General features: G+C 33.7%; 1 protein-coding gene across 1 annotated transcript in view; it reads left to right on the top strand.

Moving 5' to 3' along the window:
- Positions 1-25,395, top strand: part of LOC126968250 (tyrosine-protein phosphatase Lar) — a 414,602-nt gene that overhangs the window by 285,426 nt on the left and 103,781 nt on the right. Inside the window, exon 4 of the mRNA XM_050813140.1 lies at positions 17,036-17,161. Within this exon, the coding sequence (XP_050669097.1) occupies positions 17,036-17,161 (126 nt within the window). The remainder of the gene's footprint in view (positions 1-17,035; positions 17,162-25,395) is intronic.

Here is a 25,395-nt window from a genome sequence, read left to right as displayed (position 1 = left end):
ATTGTTAATCGTAGCTAAACGGGCTAGAAACAAATTTAGCAATCAACAAAAACTGAAGCCAAACCAAATATTATTGTAATCTTATAAATTCTCTTCTCAATGTTTGTAATGAATAAATTTGTAAATAAATAATAATATAAATAAATTCTTCAGTTTTGTATATTAAACTGAAATGTAGCAAAAATTCCATATGCATGCACTAAAATATATTTTCAACTACCGCTTGCGGTATCAAAGCAGTTATCAAAGGGAGTCGCTCTAAACTAAAATACATTTGACGTTTGTTGTTTTTCGATACTGGAATCATTTTTGCTAATATATTTTATACTAGCGATGAGCAGTTTATTACGTCGATACGGGAAAAACTTCGGCTAAAAGCGTGGCTTTGTTAGAAGCAAAAAGGTGTCCAGAGTTTACTTGAACTGAGGGGAATATTGCATTCATGCACAGTCATCATCATATCATCAAGGCACCATTTATTCGTGAAAAATCTGATCATATTTACTCTCAGATGGCATATATAAAAATTATTATATCATCGTTATCCTGGAAGCTGAAGCTGTAAAGTGTATTCATCTAAAACTTCTTGGGTAGCGAAGACTTGATTAATTCTGCTTTCAATAAAAAAATTTTTATTACATTTTAATTTTCAATCTTTCTGTATATAATTTGCGGTAGGTAATTCTTATAAGATCTATCTACTACAATTCCACGCCCTCGGTAATATTAGGTCATACTTCAATCATGACACCAGACATTCTCTCTGTAACAGCAATTTCCCAAATCCTTAACTACTTTACATTCCACAGAGTCTTAAATGAATTGTTCCACTCCTCTTCGCTGACGTGCTCTGACATATTTTACGTTCTAATTTAAAGAATTTAACCACAGTCACAGTTCCGCCGTCGTCCGTTTTTCACTCGCAAATCCCGAAATTACGGCTTTTGTGTTTTAAATGTCCCTTAGTTAATAGAAACGTTGATTCTTAGTAACAGATTGTGGGTTTTAACTGGTATTTGCGTGAAATATGTGTTTACTTTACGGCAGACCCTGTCGTATTGTTTTCAGTTAAGATTTTATTTGAACTGTTCTGTTAATACATTTATAATATTATCATCCATAGGACTCATTTGCCACGATTTGTCGCGGCACGTTTCGCGGTATTATTTATCGCAGTACTTTTGATCTTGCTCCCTTTTTAGTACGTTCCTGCTTCGATCCTGGAATGTACTCCCAGTTTGACGTTTCAAAACTCTATTTGCATTCGCTCTATTAATTCGTACATTGTGCATACGTTGGGCTAATATTCTTTTGTCTATTGTGGCGGTGGACATTGTTTAATAATATATTCGGTCATATTTTTTTCCTTTCTGTCCTGAGTTACAACATAATTGATCGCTGGCAAATAACATACTTGTGAAGTAAAAAGTATTTCATTTCATATACATTAAAATCTACCTATCATTATTATAAGTTATAACTACTAGTGTATGTCTGTGATTACTTACTTAAGCGTTGAATACAGTCATTGATCTAAAGTGAAATGAAAAAATGCGTAGAAAATTAAAAAAAAAAATCTATAATGTAGATAACATAGGTTAAGCTTATTTAGGGGGCCGATATATTACGATTAACTCGCTGGCAAATAACATACTTGTGAAGTAAAAAGTATTTCATTTCATATACATTAAAATCTACCTATCATTATTATAAGTTATAACTACTAGTGTATGTCTGTGATTACTTACTTAAGCGTTGAATACAGTCATTGATCTAAAGTGAAATGAAAAAATGCATAGAAAATTAAAAAAAAAAAAAATCTATAATGTAGATAACATAGGTTAAGCTTATTTAGGGGGCCGATATATTACGATTAACCATTATCAAATTTAAATTGTGGCCTAAATACTTCTTGCTTGATTGAACATCGAAACATATTTGTAATATAAGTAAGATTTCCATCAAAAAATCTTTATATGTTGAAAAGTCCGCCTGAAATATTACTTCAAATTAAACCAATGAAGAAGCACTGAGCCAAGATGTAATTAAAAATATGCAAAGTTAGTTTAACCTCTCCAACTTGAACTGGGGGTATATTCGTTGGAAATATTCAACAAAACAGGCCAGGCGTAAGATTTAGCTTATAGAGCAACCTATCGGCGTATGATTTAAGAGCTCTTCATTACGGTTGGTATTATATTTTGTTGAGAAGTTTTTTTTTGAAACTCTAAAGATACTCGCTTCTTGTATTCTTCAAGGAGCGCAGTGAGAAGTTAATTAGATCATTCTAGGAAACCAGGTTCTTCGAGTCTTCTTTTCAACGCATTGAAGTATAATTTTTATAAACAAAGCACGGTCTTGCTTCGATTTTAATACTGCTAACGACGTAGTAGTTAAGACTATTTACTTTAGCTATTTTAATTGAATGTACCTACTATCGTCGCAGTTTTAAATAATGACAGAAACGAAGGCCGAAACTTGATATTCAAACTTCACATCAGCATCAATTTATTGATACATCGGATGGTATTCTCGAATTACAAGACCTTTACAAGTATTTTAAATTGTTGTTAAGAAAGATCGTATTATTATTATTAGCGTACATAATGACGAGCGACGTCAAGCTGTTATTGTAACCCTAAAGATTTACCCCCTTATTCATAATGGTCCGCTAACTTTAAACAGCCGCTTAGGAGTGTTTTTTCTCATACTGACTTAGGTCAATAGAAGAAGACAGAGTGAGAATTAGCAATGCTTTAAGTTAGCAGACTATTATGAATAAGGGGGTTACTCATGTGGTGACATCTGTAATGGTTACAGGGTCACTCGATAACAATTACAAATTCAATAGGTATAAATCACACAGATGGTAAGTTATCTCAAATAGAAAATTCATTAAAATTTTATCGGGGGCTAAAAATATTCACTGAGTGTCAATCCATTTTATAGTTGGGACAGATCTATAATATCATGAGGACTCGTTAGAATAAAACTTGTCTAAGATCACCATAAGGTACTTTTTCTTAATTAGAATATATACGTTTTATGTGCCCAAACGTTTTTTCACGAATCTTACCAGAGATTTTGACATTACTTTGATTCACATCCCTACTAATATTATAAATGTGAATGTAAGTTTGTATGTAATGCTTTCACGTCTCAACCACTGAACCGATTTTGATGAAATTTAGTACAGAGGTAGACAAGAGCTTGGAAAAAGACATAGGCTAGACAATTTTCATCGCGAATAAAAGGGTTGGCGGGGTTTAAATAGGGGGTGAAAATTTCTATGACAGTTCGTCATTATCGAAATTTTAAAAATATGTTCAAGCGTTTTTTAAATTTAGAACTGTGTGGGGTGAATAAGGGGGATGAAAGTTCAATAGTTAGTAGCTTATAATTATATATATTATTATTCACAAAGTGAGTATATAAAAAAATAAAAAAAGCTGCCCAATGTTACTATTTCACGCGCACGAGTTCGCGGGTATAGACTAGTAAACTTATAAAAGTTCCATAAAAATAAAGAGCTTAAAATAGAAGTAGAAGTAGTAAAATATAGTACATACTAAATTGAACTGTATATTTCGGCTACTAATTAATTGTGCACTCGTTGACTGAATTGAAAAATATTTACATTTCAATGTCCGTCCTTCTGTCCGTCTACCTGTCAAAATGTTCCAGGCACTGCTTGGAAGTAAATAACTAAAAGTTGCAAATTAACAAACCAGTTTTGCAGCTTAACAGTTAAATTGCACGAAAAATGTATTTGCGTATCTTATATTCCGTGCGTTATGCATTCGGGAAGACAAGTAAAAATACAATATATACAGGGTGTAAAACAAGTGGCGAATTGCAATTGGACCATGACTCTATATAAAGAAATGTGGTTATTTGCTTGATTATTTTAATAAAAATGCAATTCGATCCATTTCTTAATCAGTCTGTCAGCTTATAATCAATATAAAACAAAAAAATTATTCGAATTCTGTTCTAATTGTATGGTTAATTCGACATGTGATTTTAATACAATACTAAGTATATTTAAAAATGAAATGGAACTTTGATGGTTCAGTATCGCTTATTTTTACCATTCGGATAACATAATGAATGTCTTAAATATAAATTTGTTTCCAGAAACCACACCGCATCACGCCAAACATCCTTTTTTATTTATTAAGATTCACCAGTGGTCATTACAATATTACGCTTATAATTATACCAAATTACAATTGCCTTATTGCTAAATATATATTTTATAACTACCGCATGCGAAAATATGTGTGAAATAGTTCAATGATGTAACAAAATTAAGGAAATAAACAAGATATAACAAACAAGTCATGATATATTAAACAAATCAAGAATATTAATTATTTATTAATAAATAACGTACGGCCAAGGTGCTATCTCCAGTACTCTCAAAATAGCACATAATCACATGAATCTTGTAATCTAACAAAACAGTAATTTTTCGAAATGGACGCGTTTTAATATCAGGGTTGCCAGGTTTGATAAACGACAACCGTTTCCGAGCCGCAGTGGAATTAAAACCCTAAGATAATTTACTTGCTAAATTTATTCTGTGCGTTATTGCCGTCCCTAGTGATATTTCGGCTTGATTGGACGCGATATTGTTTCATTATGCGTCCGTAGGTCCTCATCGGATTAGGCGAAAGCTTTTTGGATTACTCTGATACAGTATTCAATTGGGTGAAAATGTAAGGGTTTTGTTATAAATAGGTTTAAGGGATATAGAATTGTTAAATTTTCGCCGAAAGATATTATTATGGTATGATATTTTGTTTGTTAAACAAATTTTATTCACATATAAAACTTCATGCAAAGTAAATAATTATTTTTTATAATGAGACTTATCCGGAAGCTCAGCCTTTGAAATGAATATAAATTCTAAATTAAATTAAAAACACACAAAACTTAAGGTTTACACTCTTTGTATTCCATTAGAAAGTATTGTATTATAATGTGTGTCGCTCTATTAGGAGCTTAGGTTACCTAATAAAACTAGACTGCCGGTAGAAGTGAAAATGTAAAATTATCGTTTTTTTGAATTTTGTAAAATGAATGTTGTAAAAATAACAATAAGAATTTATTAGTTTTGAAAAGGTTTTTTTTTTTAACTATTTGATACCATGTTATTACTGGAACACAACGAAGTAATGATAATTATAGTTAATTACACGTAACGCCTGTGGATGACGGACAATTATTGTGATTATTGGGTAGTATTGGGTGGTTATTAACAGTGTCGCGGATAAATCATGTGGGAGAAATGTGATTTCTACTAGTGTTTCAACAAACACTAGTTTGACACGTCACAATCATTGCTGAGTGGTTCTATTGTTGATTGAGTTCAGCTCACTTAAGGGTAAGTGAAGGTCCCCAAAAGAAATAGCATTTATAGGGGGCAGATGATAAAATGGCGATTAGAACTAGATCTTATGTAAATTCGCGCGGCTTTGTATATATTCTTGTTATACTATATTATAAAGGTTCGTTGTCGGCCTAAAATTTGGAGTTCTTTAGAGTTACAATCAATAAAATTGTAAAGTAACTTTAAATGCCTTACGCGTAGAGTGTAATGAGTAAAAGGGGAGGACAGGGGAAATTGAAACCGGTTGCTTCAATAAAACATTTGTATTCAAACAGTCCGTCGAACCGGCCGCATTTTAATTTACTCACTCGAATTAAAAGCGCGCGTGATGCGAATCGAATAAGCCCTGGATTCGATACTTTATTTTTATCGTTGATTGAAGACAGCTGCTTCTTGTCTGTTATTACTGAGTTTACTCAGGGTTCTACTCTAGACCCGATTGTGTATTCAACTCGAAACGTTCCATGTTCCGACTGTTTCGATTTGAAACGGCTTCTAAAGCATATTTTGCAAATTGCCTGACTTTCGTGATGGACTCGATATTTGGTATTTGTTATTTGCGTTTTATCTATTCTCTAATATAAAGTGATTGGTAAATGTTTTTTGATTGTGTTTATTTGTTTGTCTTTCTTGTATTCTTACAATTATTATTGTAAGACTATAAGATAGGTTAAAAGATAGATTGTGATCTTAATTCATCTATAGTGTATAGTGGAATTCGCTTGCTTTCTAGCGAGCTTAGAGGGTGTCGTTTTATTGTGATGTGTCGCATCAGCAACGTGGAGCGTATACTTAACTTCCTAACACCAAGACATAAGTAATATCTACCAAATACAGGCGGCATTTGAAGCTCATTTTGAAACATCATCTCAACCTGAATTATCGATATTTTGCTGACTGTCTTTAGAGACTAGGACACAGAAGTGATGAGTATGAAATACTTAGTTTATACTACTACTTCGATTTTAATACTTTATTTTAGTTTTTGTTTACGGTTTAGAAGACTTTAGTAAATATTAGTTTACGGCTCTGTATTAAAAAGTAATTGTGTACTTATTATTCTTACAATTTTCGCATTATTATCTGATTGTCCGGTCGTTTGCAGTTTTCTTATAGCGCTAATCAATTCAATGTTTACATAAGTGAGAAAGCCCGCGCAGCGCCCACAGCGCTTTGTTGTGCTAATTTCATTATTGCGGTCGCTGCCCTCTGAATATTGATGAAGTACTAGCGCTGAAAGAGTGGGGCTGGGGTGAGAATCCCTCACTACTCTTGATATGGATTTGGAATTTCTATTATCGGACTAGACCATGATCCAACTCTGACTTGTCTGGTATCAGTTTGGTTGGTTCTTAGACTCCGATATAGGTCCTCCTCGATATAAACTTTTGCCTTATAAGAGATTTTTGTTGCCTAGTTACTATTAAAACTTGTATTAAATAAATTGAAACTGGCCTGTAAATAGAAAGGCGTTCGTTTTTGGTGTGTGAGATGATTTGAATAATTTGGCCGTCTGTTACTTAAATGGCGATAACACCATCGTATCCTTAAATGTCTATCCTCTTTTAATTCTCTTGCTGTTGCCATGAAAAAAAACAACCAACTTCGAAAACACTATTTCAAAACAATATATAATATGCACTTAAAAGTATAAAAATAATTGCGTATTTTTATACAATCTAATTAATTTATCTAATTCTAGTTAAGATTATTGTAATTTTTGGAATCGGTGTCCTTCCGCCGCGACTCTCTCTCGTCTCTCGCCTCCTCACAACTCAAGCACATCTCTCTTATAACGTGAATATGAACGTAAGCGCTTCGCAATTTGATTACAGACAGTAATAAATAGATAATAAGAAGTTAAGGAGTCCCATTGATTATCATATTCGACTACGACAATTACTTGGCCATAACTATGTTATAGTAAATGACTAAAATATCCGGATACCGTAAAAAAGATTCGCTGAGTATCGTTAATTTGCTCCTAAGAATTGAAGAGTTCCGTTACTTTGTCATGGATTCCGTTATCAGAACCTAACCACACAGTCACCAAACTATCTTATAAGTATATCCTTTCCAATAAAAAAAGAATCATCGAAATCGGTTGGCGCGATATTGGGTTATTCGTAAATTAAATAAGTGGATGCACTTTGCAGATCTGGACCAAATTACAATGGGACCACACGGAAAGCACCAGTTTTCAAATAAAAAAAGTTTTATCAAATTCGGTTCATCCAGTCGAAAGCTTTGAGGTAACAAAACATAAAAAAACATTTCACGAATTGAGAACCTCCTTCTTTTTTGAAGTCGGTGAATAAACACACATCGTCCTATCCTATGAGCTTTAAATAAAGAGAAAATTACATTTTAATACAAATGCTGTTACCGATAACGAACACATGGGATCGAAGCTGGGGAGCATGCGATCCTTACGATATAATTCTGAGAGCTTCCTGCAGACCCTTTGTTGCGGAGAAACACATGTAAAATGTAATTTGTTAATAATTGCCTCGATAAAAATATGATAGGGAAGCTAGATATGATGAATTATGATTTATCGCGTACACGGTCTCAGGGTGCACATAATTAGATTCGACTGGCAGCACCGAGCAAACACCTTGAAGGCATCAGGTGGCTCTACACATAATGTACTCATCCGCTAAGTACACAGCGCCATAAAGTGCTTCGCTAAAGCAGTAGAGCGAGGCAATATAATGAACCCGGCTGGACGTTTTCTCTTAGAGAAATTTTCGCGTTTTTGTTGAGTGATATAAGTATATTTTGTTATATTAGAAAAGTATTTAAATTCAATTTCTAATATGTAAAAGTAACTACTGTGAAGATAGATAATACTCTGTTTTCCAACGTTAAAAGTCTGTAACACTCGTATAATCTGGTATTTTGCAAGAACATGGATGGCGGTGAATACTTACCATTAGGTCACTTTGGACCCGCATGCTCATTTTTCCCTGCTGCTCCAAATAATACAAGCTTAACATATATATATTACTAGCTGACCCGACAGACGTTGTTCTGTTCATATTAAAAAAAAACTCTTGCGGATGGAATTTTGGAAAATCCGTTCTTAGCTGACCTCTACTCTCTTAGGAGAAAATAATATTCCTACCAATTTTCAAGTCTTTGGCTCTAATGGTTCCAGAGATATCGTGATGAGTAACTATATACGTGGAAATCTCTTATATATATACTAGCTGACCCAGCAAACGTCGTATTGCCATATAACATATTAATAAAAATCAATTATTAAAATTTTGTTGCAACCGATTCTCAGACCTACCAAATATATCGTACTACAATATACTATTGTATTCGATTGCCATCTTGCAACCCTATATCGGTTTGGTGGATGGAACAGAATAATATTATAATCGCGATACAAAAGTAACTGTTGATCATAGATGGGTGAAAATTTGAAGTTGTATGTATTTTTTAATGCTGACTCACAATCAAACAAATTTAAAAAAAAAATTCAAAAAAATTAACATTTAGGAGGATGAAAAATAGATGTTTTCCGATTCTCAGACCTACCCAATATGCACTCAAAATTTCATGAGAATCGGTCAAGCCGTTTCGGAGGAGTTCGGTCCCGCACACCGTGACACGAGAATTTTATATATTAGGTAGATATACATCAATCTAATCTCATTTCCATTGAAACCTTCACTAAACGTTATGATATTCTTTCATACAGATTAAAAGTATATTATACGTATAATCTGGTAAAGCGGAGAAAGTTTTTTGCCTAACCACAATTCGGAATCCCTTAATATTCCATCAAATGTATATTTGCGCAAATGTTTTCGAACACACGTAGCTATACTTCATAGGGCTTCCCAGGCACCTTATTGCTTCTCATGCAATATGCATGGTAATATCCCGACGTCTCCCAAGACGGGACTCTTCTTACGTTCGTAATTGGTGAAATCAACCCTATTCTATCTCGCCTTGTTACGTCACAAAAAACGTCCATTTTAAATTGAGCTCTCAGCTCTTTTCTCGTGAACTGTAACGATACGTATCGAGGTTCGATTTAAAATAGACGGGATAATTGTGACTCTGCTCGAGCCTTCGATCGTAAATCAAAATTACTCTTCATTATAGTCTGCTAGCTTTTGAACTGAGTATACGATTGAAAGGATGGTCATTATATCCTATAAAGTCCAAATGATTCAAAAGTGGCATCTGTTAGCCAATACATTCAAAAGTATCGAAAATGGAACGCAATAAATTAGTTTGAAAGCCTGTGTGTGTTTTGCGACTGATTTGGGTTTTACATTTTGAGATATTATATTGAACTAGACTTATTATATATTATTTCTACTCTTTATTTCATACTTAAAGGCCGTCAACGCTGTGATTCCTCTGGTGTTGCAAGAGAATGAGGGCGGTGGTGATCACTTAACACCAGGGTAACTTACGCTCCTCTTTCCTCCTTTAACTTATATATAATAAAAATGTTTTGCTAAAGTATTTATAAAATATATAGTTTTGTATTCGATAGATGGTTCGAATTCGAGTGGTACTTGAAATATTTTATCAGACCTACGGAAATATTTTATTTTGAAGTTTACTTCATTAGGTTTACAATTTTTCGTAAGATTATTATTATATTACGCTAAATTGGGTTTCACTTGAGCATAATTCAGATCATAGGTTATAATATGATCAGCGCTGCTCTTCCGATGCACCCAGATGGTATTGGGAATATTTTATCCTGAGGAAAATACACGCAATCACGAAGGCAATACCCAAATTGAAACTTATACTTAAGACGAAACTAACTAAAGCAATGCTGGCTGCACAGACAGTTATCTAGCAGTAAAATTCTTGAACAAGTATATCGATAAAAGCATCACAAAGTTGGCTTTTCGTTGAGTGCACTCTGTACCGGCGATGTTCCATAATACGTCAACACATAACGTGAATATGCAAGTGAGTCGGTAATGACAAAATGCTTTTGCAACTAACCGCCTCACACGTGCCAGTGTAACATTTTACGACTCATAATACGCTTTTTATTGCTCATGTACTTATGATGGAAATGGAATGGAGATGGATGGTGTACTAACTCTTGGTGACGTTAATCGTGCTCTGGAATTTTAACATGTATATTAAAACTTACGTTCACTCTTACGAGAATAGTGGCCGTTGATAACTGACAGAACAATCGAAGACATAATGCCATTGTTATATCTACTGTTATAAACGCTTATGTGCGATTAAAAATGTTTTATGCGGTTTTAACTTTACATTTTATTACATTACTATATTTTCATGTACATTCTTGCCAAAAATTACCTAGGTAAATAACCTGTTTCACTGACATCTTCAGATTATTTCGTAATTCTAAGTAGCTTGTATCATCATTATACTTTAACTAAATAATGAAAATGTAGTATCGGTCAATTTCGCTTTGTTTCCTCGAAATGTAATGACATTTCGATGGAATTCATGAAAAATTATCCCAGAGTCTAAACAGCTAGTTGCGTATCTGTTCATTAAATGAAAAGGCAGGCTAAAATCTTAAGTTTTTTATGTTAAAAAAACTGTCTTGCGAAAATGACAGCTTGTATTCATCTGGGCATGCTATCGATGCTATTCTTAATTGTTTACTGTGGAATACGCTTCCACTGCGCAGCAATTACATTGCTTAGCTCCCTGATGTTTGGAGCGGGCTGCACCGATCTTGCTCTTCGTTTTAGAACATCCCAAATGTGCTCTATGGGATTGAGGTTGAGACTTCGAGCTGGCTAATCCAAACGACGAATCCCTACCTCTTGAATAAACGCTTCCACATCGCCAGAATGGTGAATTCGGTTATCGCAGAAATCCAAATTCCAAGCGTTCAATTTGTATTTGTTGCATGACTCCGTGTGAGACTCAAACTTATCGGGTTATTGTGTGGATCACATAAAATAGCAAGAATATTGCCACAGTGATATATAATACCGCTTGGAACCTATAACAATGTGCTGAACTCGAGGGGGTATGCATACTCATTCACTGATTTTTATACGACTGTGATATAATACAGAGATGAGCCATCATTCTTTTGTTAAAACATAATAATTCTCAATTCTTTGTTACGAGAATATTAAATGTGTCGAGCTCCGGTTAATTTAGGCACGGTATAATATGTGCATTTGTTGAAATGTTTGCTAAAAATTTTCAATTATTATTCGGTGAATCTCTAGGCTTATAAATGGCTAGACCAAACTAACTTCTAACTTTTAAAAGTTAAGGATCCTTGGTGGTCACTTACTATCTCGTGACCCTTTTTGCTTTATTTTCCTAATCCCATAAAAATATTTTTAATAAAACTTTAGAATCATTGTCACTTCCTTTCGCTGATCGAAATAACAAAACGTGTACTATACATCCACAAACTCTTAAGCTGGTCTTAAGGGTTTGTGGATGGCACGACTTTCCTAAAATTTCTCATAATGTTTCATGAGAACAAGGGCGGCAGACACTACCGATAATTGAATCTCTTATTTGATGAAAGTTTTAAATTATACTATAGATAATTATGCGATAAATGGAATTAATTATTTACATTAAACGAGAATAAATTGTTGAACCCTAGAAATATGAACAGCCTATATTTTCTATTAGTCAACACTAGAAATATCTAAAAATGTCGATGATCATACAAAATTGTCTTGAAAGGAGGCTTTAGTTCGTGGTTAATGGCGCCTGAAGAAGGCTCTATTAGTTTTGTATGGTGCCGTGGATTTATGAAGCAATCTTTGAACTACGCGATTTCTTTTATAGCCCTTAAATATTCTCCTAACATTTGCTGAAACATATTTCATCAATAATTGATAATATTACCTACGACATTACTTGCGATTCGTTAGATGATATAGTGTATTTGATGATATTGTGATTAGTCTTCAATTGAATATATTTTAATTTCTAATTTTCGTAGAATCGTTGGCTCTTACAACGGTACCCCCGGTTTGTACCTCACCCACCATGTGTTATCGAATTCATATGTACTTTAAGCTCCACAAGGTTTAATAATAGGAGAGTAATAGTATAGCTTTATTATTTGAATCTTGAAAAGTATTTTCAAATATAAAGACATTTTTTTTATTATGTAGGTTAGTCTGTATCTAATTGTAATTTATATATGTGGTATGCTTTCAGTAAATGATTTATTATTATATTATTACTATATCGAAATGGGGTAGTGAGTCAAAATACAGTAGGTCAATTTAGATATTTTATTGAATATTGACGACTTTTTCCTTAAAAACAATTTTTACAAATATCGTCTTAGAAATCGAGAATTTGTAGAATCATTGATCTAGAAACATAAATATCTTTAAAATTGGAAGGTCAGTTTCGCGCGTGTCTTTTAATTAATGGCCTTTTAACTAATGTTTAACTTGCAACATAAAGATCGCAGTCCACAGCTAAATTGCTCATAAAACGGTCAGCTTACCTTTTTGAAGGTACAAACTTATCCTCTGACAGTGAGTTCTTGCCAGATCTTGGTTCTCCCTTAAACTGAAAAGCAACGGACAGCCATTTATAAGTGCTAGTGCTGACAGACTCGCAAATCACAGTGGCTCATGTTCTCCTGTAACACCAGAGGATTCTCGGGAGAGTTTCCGACCTCTTAATTACTCTCTCAGGTCCCTAATTTTCGCTAACAAATTTTTACAGCATTGTAAAATATAAAAATCATGGACACGAGATAAGTCAATCGTATCGGATCTACATAAAATTGGCAGCCCATACCACACAAAAGCCGATAAGCCATTTAGGCCAATTAGCGTAGAGGAAACACAATTATACCTGTCGTATTCATTTCGTACTTACGATACTTTAATTGAGAATGATCTCAAAACACAATAATTGTTTTCTTGCTTGGTTTTTCGATATGTCATTCATCGATGAACGTCACGTTAAAGGTCAATCAACAGATTTCATCAAAATTCTCTTCACTATTTTCAATAAAAATAAAACAAGCTTTGAATCGTATTGTGTTTTTGTCAGTGTAGAATGTACTTTATACATATTTTGATGAGACTTTAAATATTCGCAAGAAACATACATTACGCGAGTTGCACATTTCAGATTAAGTTTTGTTATCTGGCTTAAGAAAATCGATTAGTCTTAGTAGATTAAAGCCTCAGCCTATTTTGTAAACTTATCGACCGGTTATCTGAATCTCGTTTGTATCTATTTTTTTTATGAAAGTAAGGGATGAGATGTGCAGGACGTTCAGCTGATGGTAATTGATACGCCTTGCCCATTATAATGCAGTGCCGCTCAGGATTCTTGTAAATCCCAAAAATTCTGAGCGGCACTACAATTGCGCTCGTCATCTTGAAACATAAGATGTTAAGTCTCATTTGCCTAGTAATTTCACTAGCTTACGGCGCCCTTCAGACCGTAACACAGTAATGTTTACACATTACTGCTACACGGCAGAAATAGGCGCCGTTGTGGCACCCATAATCTAGCCGGCTTTCTGAGCAAAGGAGCATCCCACGTAATCCCATGGTAATCTAGGCAAATATTGAACAATGTGTTGTATTATGTCATCGTCAAATGAAATTTTCTTAATCATAGTGGCAGAAAATTCATATACATTTACAAAACAGCATGAAATTCCAGTATAAATTAAAAAAAGAAATGTGAATTCCATGATCAAAAATACAAAAGGTTATTTGCCTTTTCCAGACAAATGGCATCACAGATTCACGTACGTTTGGTACATTTACCAAGCGAATAGAGTGTATTAATGCGAACTATTATCAGTGAATGGTTGACATATTGTTAGGGTGAGACATAAAGCGATTTTTTCACTTGATTTGATACATAAATATGCGTTGTTCCGTGATACTGATACGGGTCTTCCGAGTCGCTGCATTTTGGAATTAGCAAATCATGAGTGATACTTGTATTTTCGTTGATTTAAAGTAAATATTTATATTGAAACTGAGATTGCACATTGAAATTAGCTAGGCTAAAAACTCTTGCAACAGTACAACTGGGTTTTTTTGGTAATTACAACAGATGGATAGGTTTTGGAAAATTATATTAACAATGCCTATTTTTCATTATTGTTTGTTTAAGTTACGGAATCAATTTGGATATTATTGTACCGTCATCTTAACTGAACCGTGTTTTTTTCAAAAAATTGTTCTTTAATTTCAATAATACTAAGGTAAAATAAGATAAGGTGATATAAGATAACAAAGTTATGATAAGGACATATTTCCATTACATTAATAAATATCACAGCTTTATTTCTTTTATAAGGTTGTTGGAATATAAACCGTAAATAACGCTGAATATAATTGAACTGATTACTCAGCCAATTTCCACCATCTAGCACCACGTCCCGTGATGAAAGATGTTTTATTAGATTAGATAGATCATTTATTAATCGCCTGAGGATTTCAAATATTTCATCGCTTTTTAATTTCAAGAAGGGAGATTGGAATAAATTATATGGCTGGGATTTCTTTCATTATTTTATTCTTACATTGTTTTTGTTTCCGTAGCTCTAAAGAATAAAGCAACCCATATAGAATTGTTTCGATGTCCGTCTGTCATGAGGCTTATTGTCAGTTAGAATTGGAGGCATTTAGTTGAACTTATTATTAAGTTCTACTACTTTGATTCCTTTGATCAACCCAATATTTATATTATTACCTATAACGTACTCCCCTGGTCTTAGCTAGAATCATGAAATTTGATAGATTAACAAGAAATTATCATCAGCCAGCTGCTGTTTTCTCAAACTGATACGACTTAGACCTTCCAGTTTACAACATACCTATTTCCACCTCAAAGGTCCTCCTGCAACGCATTTCCCGACCTCTGACCATGAGCGACTGGTTATTAAATTTCTATCAGATTTGCCGGTTTTCCCTGACTTATACAAAATATTAACTTCATAAGTTGTAAAGGGAAATTAATGTCATGTATATGTACGCTAGATCGTCTTTATATAACGTATACAAGTCTTACAAACGTAACAATACTCTGAACACACCAAGCACACACTTGAGTAACAATTTAGACGAACACAATTTGTATTGTTTGTCCGCGTCGGGCTTCTACACAATTTTCTACTTTTTTCATTCTCTCATTCGCACCAGAGATTTTTTAAGTCGTCTTTATTGTTTGTCATCTATTGTGTTGGTCACCTCTTATTTATTTCAAACGTTATTGTTTATCGCTGTTTAATGGGCTCTGCTCAAGTTGTTAAGGTTCATTCATTTTTATGGTTTTCATGCATATGATTTATTCGAATTTCATTAAAAATTAATTCACTTACTAAAAATTCGTAGCTTTACAATTTAAAACATCTTTATTGATTTAATACTTATCAATTGACACAAGGGATATGTAGGTCGTATTTCACTTAAGCTATTTATTTCTTAAAAATAAATATTATTATGTTATTCGTTTTAGATCTCAATTAAAAACTTACACAATGGTTTGTGACCGATGACATTCTTAATTACATAATCGTTTATTTTGTGTGTAACCTATTGATGATCCAGAATATGTTTATTTGGATAGTAGTACACCTTTCCAGTGTGTGATGTGTGACCTATCAAATTGATTATTAAAAATGGATTGCAAAGATCCGAGTACAGAATTTGAAGTATGCCACCTGCAAATCGCGGTCTTCACTTATGTGAAATGGTAGAAAGTGGTTCATCTTTATTGTTACTATCATCTGTATTAATACCACTCAGTTTCTTCTTCCAGAATCTATTTTGTTCTTTATAGAAAATTCTACCTTTTCTTTTAGTATCGATTCTCAGCTAGTACAAGTTATGTATATGTACATTTACATAATATATTATGTATATTTATATGTTTAGTTTATTGTGTAGGTACAAGAATTTAAAATTTAAGCAACATTTTAATATGCTGAACACTAAACAGACAGATATATGTGCGCCAACTCTTGCTTACAATTTCGATCCACATTTATCCTACCGAAATTCACGTCTCTCATTTCCATATAGACTTCGGGAGGAATGAAGAATACCTCGACCATATTACAATAGCCAACGCTTTATTACTCACTCCGAATACAATACTGAGATAATATTATTTTCGCTAAGATTCGCATTATCCATTTTTATCGCATATATCGACAATAGATTTCAATATGAATAATGGTAGGAGCATACAGTTCAGAGAAAGGCAAGATATAAATCTTCTCGTAATCGATGGCTCGATGTTTATTTATTGTATCACTGTGGAATATTGAGTTCACTTTTCTTTGAAAATATATTATTATTTATTTGATTATATTGCTGAAGATATATTTTGATCTTTCGTAACATAATTAGTAATGAATTGAAATCGTAGGGCTGTGACATCATCGCAAAAAATAATAGATATATTTACGATACTTCTTATTGTCAATGCGTCTCCATACTACATCGTCACTTTGTTTTACATAAGGAAATAAGAGTAAAATTTGTATAATTTTTTATATTTATGTGCCATATTGTTAAGTTTATGCTTTGTTTATGTTTATGTTTTCATGTGTTAAAATTAAATACTAGATTAACTCTAATATAACATAAAATACGACAACCGCTTAATCTAAAATTAAAATAATCACAACAGACGAAGAAGAAGAAGAATTCCTATTAGAAGAAACCGATTCACCGCATATAATCATAGTGACAGAGATACCCCTATTGGGCATACCGACGATGAACGATACTAACCTTTATATACAATACATGACACGTAAGTACCCATAATGTTATTAATGTCTATGTTGCAGGTTTGAGACGCCCGGCTGTCGCAGAGACAACATTAGTTGTATCTACGGTACCTACCCGAACTTGTGAAACTAAATATTTAATATTATTTAAATATAAGTTGGCAAAAAAACTTATTTAACACTACCTGCAGCTTCCAAGGTAGTGCTTTAGAAATCCTTAAGCCGTAAAGTTGTTCATAGGATATATATACATATCATGAAGATAATATTATTACAGGTCAGAACGCCAGAAGCGACCCTATTCAAACACCAACTTCTAGGTACTTGCCGCTGTGTAGTTTTATATTATATTATGTTTAATTCTTTATTGTAATGTGGGCGGAAAGGTATTTATTTATTTGTTGAACAAATTAATAAACCCCTAAAAGTATCGTCCCGACTAGCATCGATACCCAAACAGATCGCAATTGATTATTCTTTCATTTCATTGGAAAAGCAGGTTGCGTAACGTAACGGGGTCGTCGTGGGAGGAAACAAATCGATGTTATTATTTTGTGATGTAACAAAAGTTACACACATCTGTCTCTATCGAGCACACCGGTGACGTAAGGCAACGTGGGCAATTACTTTGTGACAATAGTATTCTTAGACTTTCAATTTTATATAAATTTTCTCTTTAGGAAACGTGGTGTCCCTTATTGTTTTGAGTAAATATCATTCTTATACTATACCTTAGTAATCAGAGTATGACATGGAGCAAACTTGATGGTGGGTGATTGCCCCCGCCCGTTAAATCATAAATAATTAATTGACCACCGATTGAGAATTATTTTAAAGGCATACATACGTTAAAAATCAAATACATAAAATAATAAATATAAATACAGGGATAATGTTTTTATAGTTGCTCTTGTTCTTTATATACATACACTCACGCCTTGTTACCGTCGGGGTAGGCAGAGACAATAGAATGCCATTTGCCTCTATCCTTAGAAACCTCACGCGCTTCCTCTACATTCATTACTCTTTTCATACATGCTTGCCGGTTGCAGGAGCTTCGGTGCTTTTGTGCTTCCTTTCCTTTTCTCAAAACGTCTCCAATTTGGTCGACGAATGTTCGACGAGGTCTCCCGCGACCGACTTGCCCACACGCACTTGCCTTATATATTTGATGCGTCATTCTTTCTTCACTCATTCGCTCCACGTGTCCAAACCATATCAGATTTCCTTTCTCAGTCCTTGTCACATCATTCTCTTTTATACCACAGCGCGCTCGTATTTCCGCATTCGGAATTCCATCAATCAGTCTTACCCCAGCCATACTACGCAGTGATCGCATCTCAACTGCATTAATACTGCTTCTATGCTTCTTCTGCCATACCCAACTCTCACTTCCATACATTAACGTTGCGACAAGCACTCCATTATGGACAGCCATTCGCGCTTCTTTTGGCACAGTCTAGCCGTTCATAAAATCATGCAGCGCTCCATTCACACAGTTTCCCGCAGTCACTCTCCTTTCAATATCTCCTTCATATCTTCCGTCTCCGTTTTAGTAAAGTACAATGCAAGTCTACAAAACTATTTTTTAATTCTTCAAATAATGCTTTGTTTTGTAATAAGACGGTAATAAATTTTCTTAAAAAGAAAAGAAAAGTCACCCAAATGTTTTTACTACCGAGAAAATTTATTTTATCTGTGTTGGTAATATTTTAAATAAGTAGTACTATCCAAAATAAAAATGGCCTCTGAACAGATCACATTTTTGAAGTTCCATGCCATATGCACTTCTAAGCCCATTTGTGAATTTGTGATCGGTTGTTCGTTGAACCGTCGAAATTAAGTAAATCTGCATAATAATAAAGTCCCCGTTGATATTTAGAGTTTTTAAATCGGGTCCTGGTGCTGGAGGGGAGCTACTTTGCAGTGGAAGACGTGGATTTGTTCAACCACTGACCAGGAAACAAACCGCGCATTACACGGCGGCTGGTTATAATTTAAAAAGGGTTAACCTATTACCTAAATAGTGGCCATTTAAACTATGATAACGCTTAAGGGTTGTCTACTCATCTGTATACACGTGGTTGATGCAAAGTCCAATTCAATCAGCAATTCAATGGAGACAATTATGTGCATAGGTAATTGATTATTTCGAGTCTATACAATTCCTAATTGTGTCTACAGTATAACGTTATTTTGGACAGACGAAAATGTTAAAGTTAAAATTCAATAATCTCATTACTTTTCTAAATAATCAGGCAGCCTGAGATTAGATTATTTTTATGTTACAGAAATAACTAATATAGCAATGTATTTTGGTATTTTTTAAAGAGACGTAAAGAAATTCTTGGAGAGTTTCTAGCGAAGTTTCTTTTCTCTTTGTGGTGTTTGCTTTTAAACATTTAGTTGCTTTCGAAGCTATTTAACATCAAAAAAAATTATCGACATAAGTTCTGAGTAAAAGGCCTTTATATCGCTTTTTAATTCGAAAAACAATATTTACCCATTGATCCTAATGTAGATACAGAGAACAATATATCTACAGCTCGACTAATTGGCTCGTCTTTTTTAAACTTTAAAAGTTTAGTTCAGCTAACAATTATTTTCATGAATAACACATGAAACAAGTTTTAAGCTTCGTTGATATGAAACTATTTCGCTTGAGCGGTCGCAGATTATTCTCATAAACAAATAGTATGCGGGCTGTTGCACAATACTCTTGGGATTAGCCCCGCATACTACAATGAAAAGCTTGCTGTAAAATATGTACCTCGTTGACGTATTGTTATGCGACAAATTAAATTTGAAAGCGATTTGCATTTATTTACCTATCATTATTATTCTTGTCTTGATTTTTAGCGTACCTCGTTATGTTTCCGTGTAACAGTTATAAACAATGTTGCAGGCTATTATACGACGACCTGTATAGCCGAGTGGTTAGCGATCCTACCTACTAAGCTAGAGGTCCCGGGTTCGAATCCCGGTAGGTGTAAGCATTTGTAAGATGAATATGGATGTTTATTTCCGAGTCATGGATGTTGTAAATTTATTTATGTATGTTTAAGTAAGTATATTGTATTAAATATATCGTTGTCTTGCAACCCATAACACAAGCTATATATGCTTAATTTGGGGCAAGATAATTTGTGTAAAAAGTGTGTCATTATTATTATTATATTAGAAAGGGTTAATATCAAAAGGGCCAGTACCCCAATCCTACCCTACTCCTTTAGCTACAAGAAATTTTGTTGAAAAAAATTCTGACTTAAATTCATTGGAATATCGTATTAATATTAGCTATTGTACTTGGTACTTGATACTTGGTGTCAAAAATTGGCCATCAGTACTTCCACACTAAAATTTAATTACACGATTAAAATCTATTAAAACGAACGGTCCCCCTGCCTTCGACCAGGGTACATTTGGTTTCAGTAGCAATATGATCATTAATGGATTCATATTTGTTTCTCAATCTCAAAAAAATTACAAGAGCTCGGAATACTAATAGATTATCTGATATAAATGTAGCCTCAGTTACACCTTACAACATAAGCTATCCGTCAGTGTAAGTCCAAGTTCATAGTCGTGCAGTTTCATAGATTACCATAAAAACAGACATAAAATATTTATAATGAATGGGTTTTCTAATGTGATACATTGGTGTGCATATTGTAAAGAGCTTATTATTGTTATTAAAATTAGTACAGATAGACACACCAATTATATTGATATTATGTATAAGGTGTATAAATAATGAATCGTGAATTCTGTGTGGCAATGACAAATTATTGTTGTAAAAGCCAAAAAAAACTGTGAAGCTTTTCAGTAACAATCTCTGTATTAAATGACGCCGTGTGCTAAATGAAAAGTATGAAAGGTACATAAATTAATTGTGAAATGAATGCACATTACGTATACGCTGAATTATGCACCGGGTATCATTTTACTCGGTTCTTGGTCACGAAATAAATGTCGCCGATTATAATAAATATCAACTGATGAAGTGTGGCGGCCGCCGCGCACTGGTTTAAACCAGTTATGATAGATTCGGACTAGCCCTGTTGCCAACATTACATGTTTTCTCATTAAATTGATTTGTTTGAAATAAAAAAATATATGTGCACCCATATGTCGTGGCTGACATTTTTCCAGCCAATCAAAACGTGTATAATTTTGTCTTTGTATTTTTTCTTTTAATCTTTTTCTCTTGTTCTATATTTCTTATTTTATACGTCCTAGCAGAAGATCTGATAAAGAACCTACAAGTACCGTGTGGTTTAATGGATGGAGGTATTATACTGCAAACAGTAAATGTGTAGTTGGTCCCGGCCGTACTGCCACCACACCTATTTCTGCATTCATAGTTTTATAGTGTTAATTATTTAGAGCCATCAGCTCAAACATTCATTCTCAAACTTATGTAAGTTAGACATCCATTTAGACAAATCCCTATTTCTGCAGTGCAGCAGTGCACAGTGTTGTGTTCTAGTTTGACAGGTGTGTCACCCGGGTTGCGTTGTAAGTCCAACAATATTGTCACTTCTATAGGCAGATTGTAGACACAACAAACAATCAGATATATTATATTAGTACCAATTAAGCACTCAGTAATCGATACTATAAAATAGTTTTTCGATTACATTGGTGTTGCTGCATTGCGTTATTCCATCGACTAGCGATCGATCGCGGTTTTAAAATAGCACGTTATAGCAAAGGCGTCCGCAGATGGCCGAGCATTCGCAAATTGTTGTGACTGGCTTTCAAACGTATTTAGAACGAAGCTTATATCTGTCTGTCCTGAAGCGACTCAATTAGTTGATTTCAAAAGTGTCAATTCCATTAGGGTGGGTGGCTTTGCTTATTGACGTTGCCCTTGCACTAAATTGATCATTGTATGTTACTACCACTATACGATTACTTCGCTGTAGTAGAATCATAAAATTTAAGGAAATAAAGTTAAGGGTTCAGTAGAATCTAAATACATAATTTTTTTACGGTGACTGGTTACATTCCATCCCGATCTATGCATGATATGCAGAGCTGACAGAAACAAATGCTTATATTAACTAATAATATCCGGATTTTTAAAATGTTCAAAACTTGATCAAAAAAAGAAAAACTAATACGACATCTTGATTCGAACCGGGGTCTTCTGCTTTCCGGATCACCCAATGTCGCATCTGATCTGTTACAGTCTTGTGTATAGTGAAATTTACCTTTGTATTCCAATGTTATTGTAGCTGTTTCTCATTAAAACACGGATAAAATTTCATTTTTAAAATTGAAACCTAGCTAGATTGATTTATCGCCCCCCAAATCCCCTGTGAGGTAAATTTTATGAAAATCGTTGGAGCCGTTTCCGAGATTCAGATTATATATATATATATATATATATATATATACAAGAATTGCTCGTTTAAAGATATAAGATATCAATAAGGATTTGATGATTTACATTATTTACGTTTTTAATAAACACACTCATGATTTTACAATGGTATTATTGTGGATATTCGCCCGTGAAGTATTTGTTTGTGAACTGTTGACTTCTACCGCCCCTTGACCCGCGACTGACCCTTTTTCCTCGACGTACACGTCAGTAATTGCTGTATACTGATGGCAATTCAGTGATATGCATGCGTTACTAATCAATTTTACATTTAGCTGTTGTGGAAACTTTGTTTTTACACGCTTTAATTAAACTTGGTTCAATTTGGGTTTAAGTGTGTCCAATGCGTCCAACCAATTTTGTATTAATATTATTAAGGCCAAACCATTAAGTCATTTTAAATAATAAAAGATAATCATTACTAAAGTTACAGGCGAACATGTTCAGACAAAACTTTTGATAATATTTTTTGCCGGATGTTGAGGGTAATTTATTTGTTATTTTTCATTAATTAATTTGAAATGTTTGCTAGGCTTTATAATAAGTGACATATATAACAAAATAAGACGATCAATTCTTGTAAGCATAATATATAAATGTTACCGAAAAACAGCTCACAACGCCATTTGATCTGTGTAAAAGATCATCTTAATCATCAAATTCGTGTTATAATTAAAAACTGCTCCATGACGTAACATAAGATAATAAGAAAATTAATTAAAAAAAAATTTAAGAATTGTACCTTTAAATTAAAGGGACTTTGTAATCATTGGGATTACTATGGGGTACTATCATTGCATATTTTTATATTATAGTCCTTCGCCGCGTCTTTAACATAACAGACACACTGTTTGCGATAAACTCAAAAACTACTGAACCGATTTTCATGTTGTTTTCACCAATAAATAGCGTGGATCTCGAGGAAGGTGTCAATATATAATTTGTTATGTTTTTGTTTACATATTTTCACACATTAACGATATTTCTTGTAGGGATCGGAAAAATATAAGTCGTCTTTCAACGAAAACGCTGTTTAAACCCTAAGTTTTCTCTATACGGTCTTTGGAAGGAACATGGTCATTTATTTTATTAGAAATGTATTTAAGTCCATCTCTTTCAGCTTTCTTCAGACGATGCTTGATTCGAAATAAAATCGCAATTTTACCATATTTTTTTATTAATTTATGATATCTGGTAAGTAATTCAATCACTGTCGCTTTTGGTTGTCATAATCAAGTTTATAATTTCTACTCTATGTACCTAAGATATGACAGTTATGAATTAATATGCAATGAATTAATATGCAATTGCAACAGGAGAATAATCTTGCAGATATATTACGAAATCTCTAATGTATAGAAATTCTTATCCTCCTATTATATCCTCTATAAAGAATCGAATGAAGGTCTGTAATACATTTGAAATAACGTATAATTTTGATTCGGTCGGTAATTGAATATTAATGAACTCAACCGTAAAATTTTAATAAAATATGCGGAAATACCATTCGTAATCTGTGAATAGCGAACGGAAAATCCATGCTGCAATTTAATTACGGATATAGCGGCGTCTAGGCACAACGTAATTTGAACCGGATTTCACTTTGGTAAAAACCCCATTCATTTTTTTCTGGAAACTTTCGTACTTTGTATTCACTATTTTCGCATGTTTATCGTTTTAGACACAATATCACGCGAATATACAAAAACAACATTTTTAATTTTCTCGAATCAAATAAAATTCAGTTAATTTATGATTGAATATCATTAAGCCTACGTACCGGTTTACCACGTTCCGACCGCTCAAGCGACTCGTTACGAATATAGATTGAGTTTTTATACGCGGTCAGGGCTGAAAATTATTTATGGATCGCCCAATATGAATTGTTTCGGTATTGCGCTTATATCGCTCAAAGCTTATCCACTTTTTTCTCTAATCTCAAAACCGATCTCCAGGGCGCGTCGTCCGCTCTATGAATATTTTAACTCCTGTGACAGTCCCCGAAAATACGTTATTCTCATTCGTTTATTAATGTCACATTGATCGTTGCCGATCGCAGCCCAGGGGAACATCCTGAAATGAGTATAGAGAACTAAATGGGATTTCATTTTCTAGTTCAGGAATCAAACGCTCCCCGCGGCACGAGTCCAATGTTCAATCTCCCTCTAGACATTTTTGTTCGGGTACGTTTAGTCGCGGAATGTTGCTATTTCTTAGTTCACATATCTTCAACGGCGTTGCTCGAGCATAATTGTTTGGTGCTTCAGCGCGCATTTTTACCCAAGATAACACCATTAATCTCGCTGACTGTAATGAAAATGTACCGCGCTTAGTGCACGGGAACAATTTAGTAGCTGAATGTTCGTCGCCCGTAACTCTGTCAAAGTTCTGCAACCCCCGAAAAGTGATTTTCCGACTGAGAAATTAAATTTGCTTCTTAGTTCGCTTATGCTCCAACATATTGCGACATGTGGTTAAGGTAATTTAACGATTAAATGTACGGTTTTCTGAATTCTCGCTTTGATTCAAAGGATTTACTTTAACAATGATTATTTAAATATCTGGAAATATGCATATCAAGGGAAACAACGCGAATCATTTAATTTTATTGATTTAGGAAATGTTTACATTCTGGTTATATCAACAGATTATTTGGTTAATGTGAATATTTATAATTCGTTATTACGTTGATATCTTTATGATTATGGGTCGCTTGGGTTGTATGTTGAAAGTATGTATTAACAATTATGTTTGTATGAAACTAAGTTATTTACGATTGTCAGGTGTTCAGAGAATACGTTGATGGTGGTAATCTTCTTGTATGTCGATAGCTCCATTCATATCAAGATTACTGGCTCAGCTAGAGTA

This window comes from Leptidea sinapis, chromosome 1, assembly GCF_905404315.1.
Source record: "Leptidea sinapis chromosome 1, ilLepSina1.1, whole genome shotgun sequence".
NCBI classification, from domain to species: Eukaryota; Metazoa; Arthropoda; class Insecta; order Lepidoptera; family Pieridae; genus Leptidea; species Leptidea sinapis.
Note: the sequence above shows the minus strand (reverse complement) of the source record. Positions and strands in the feature narration are given on the sequence as shown.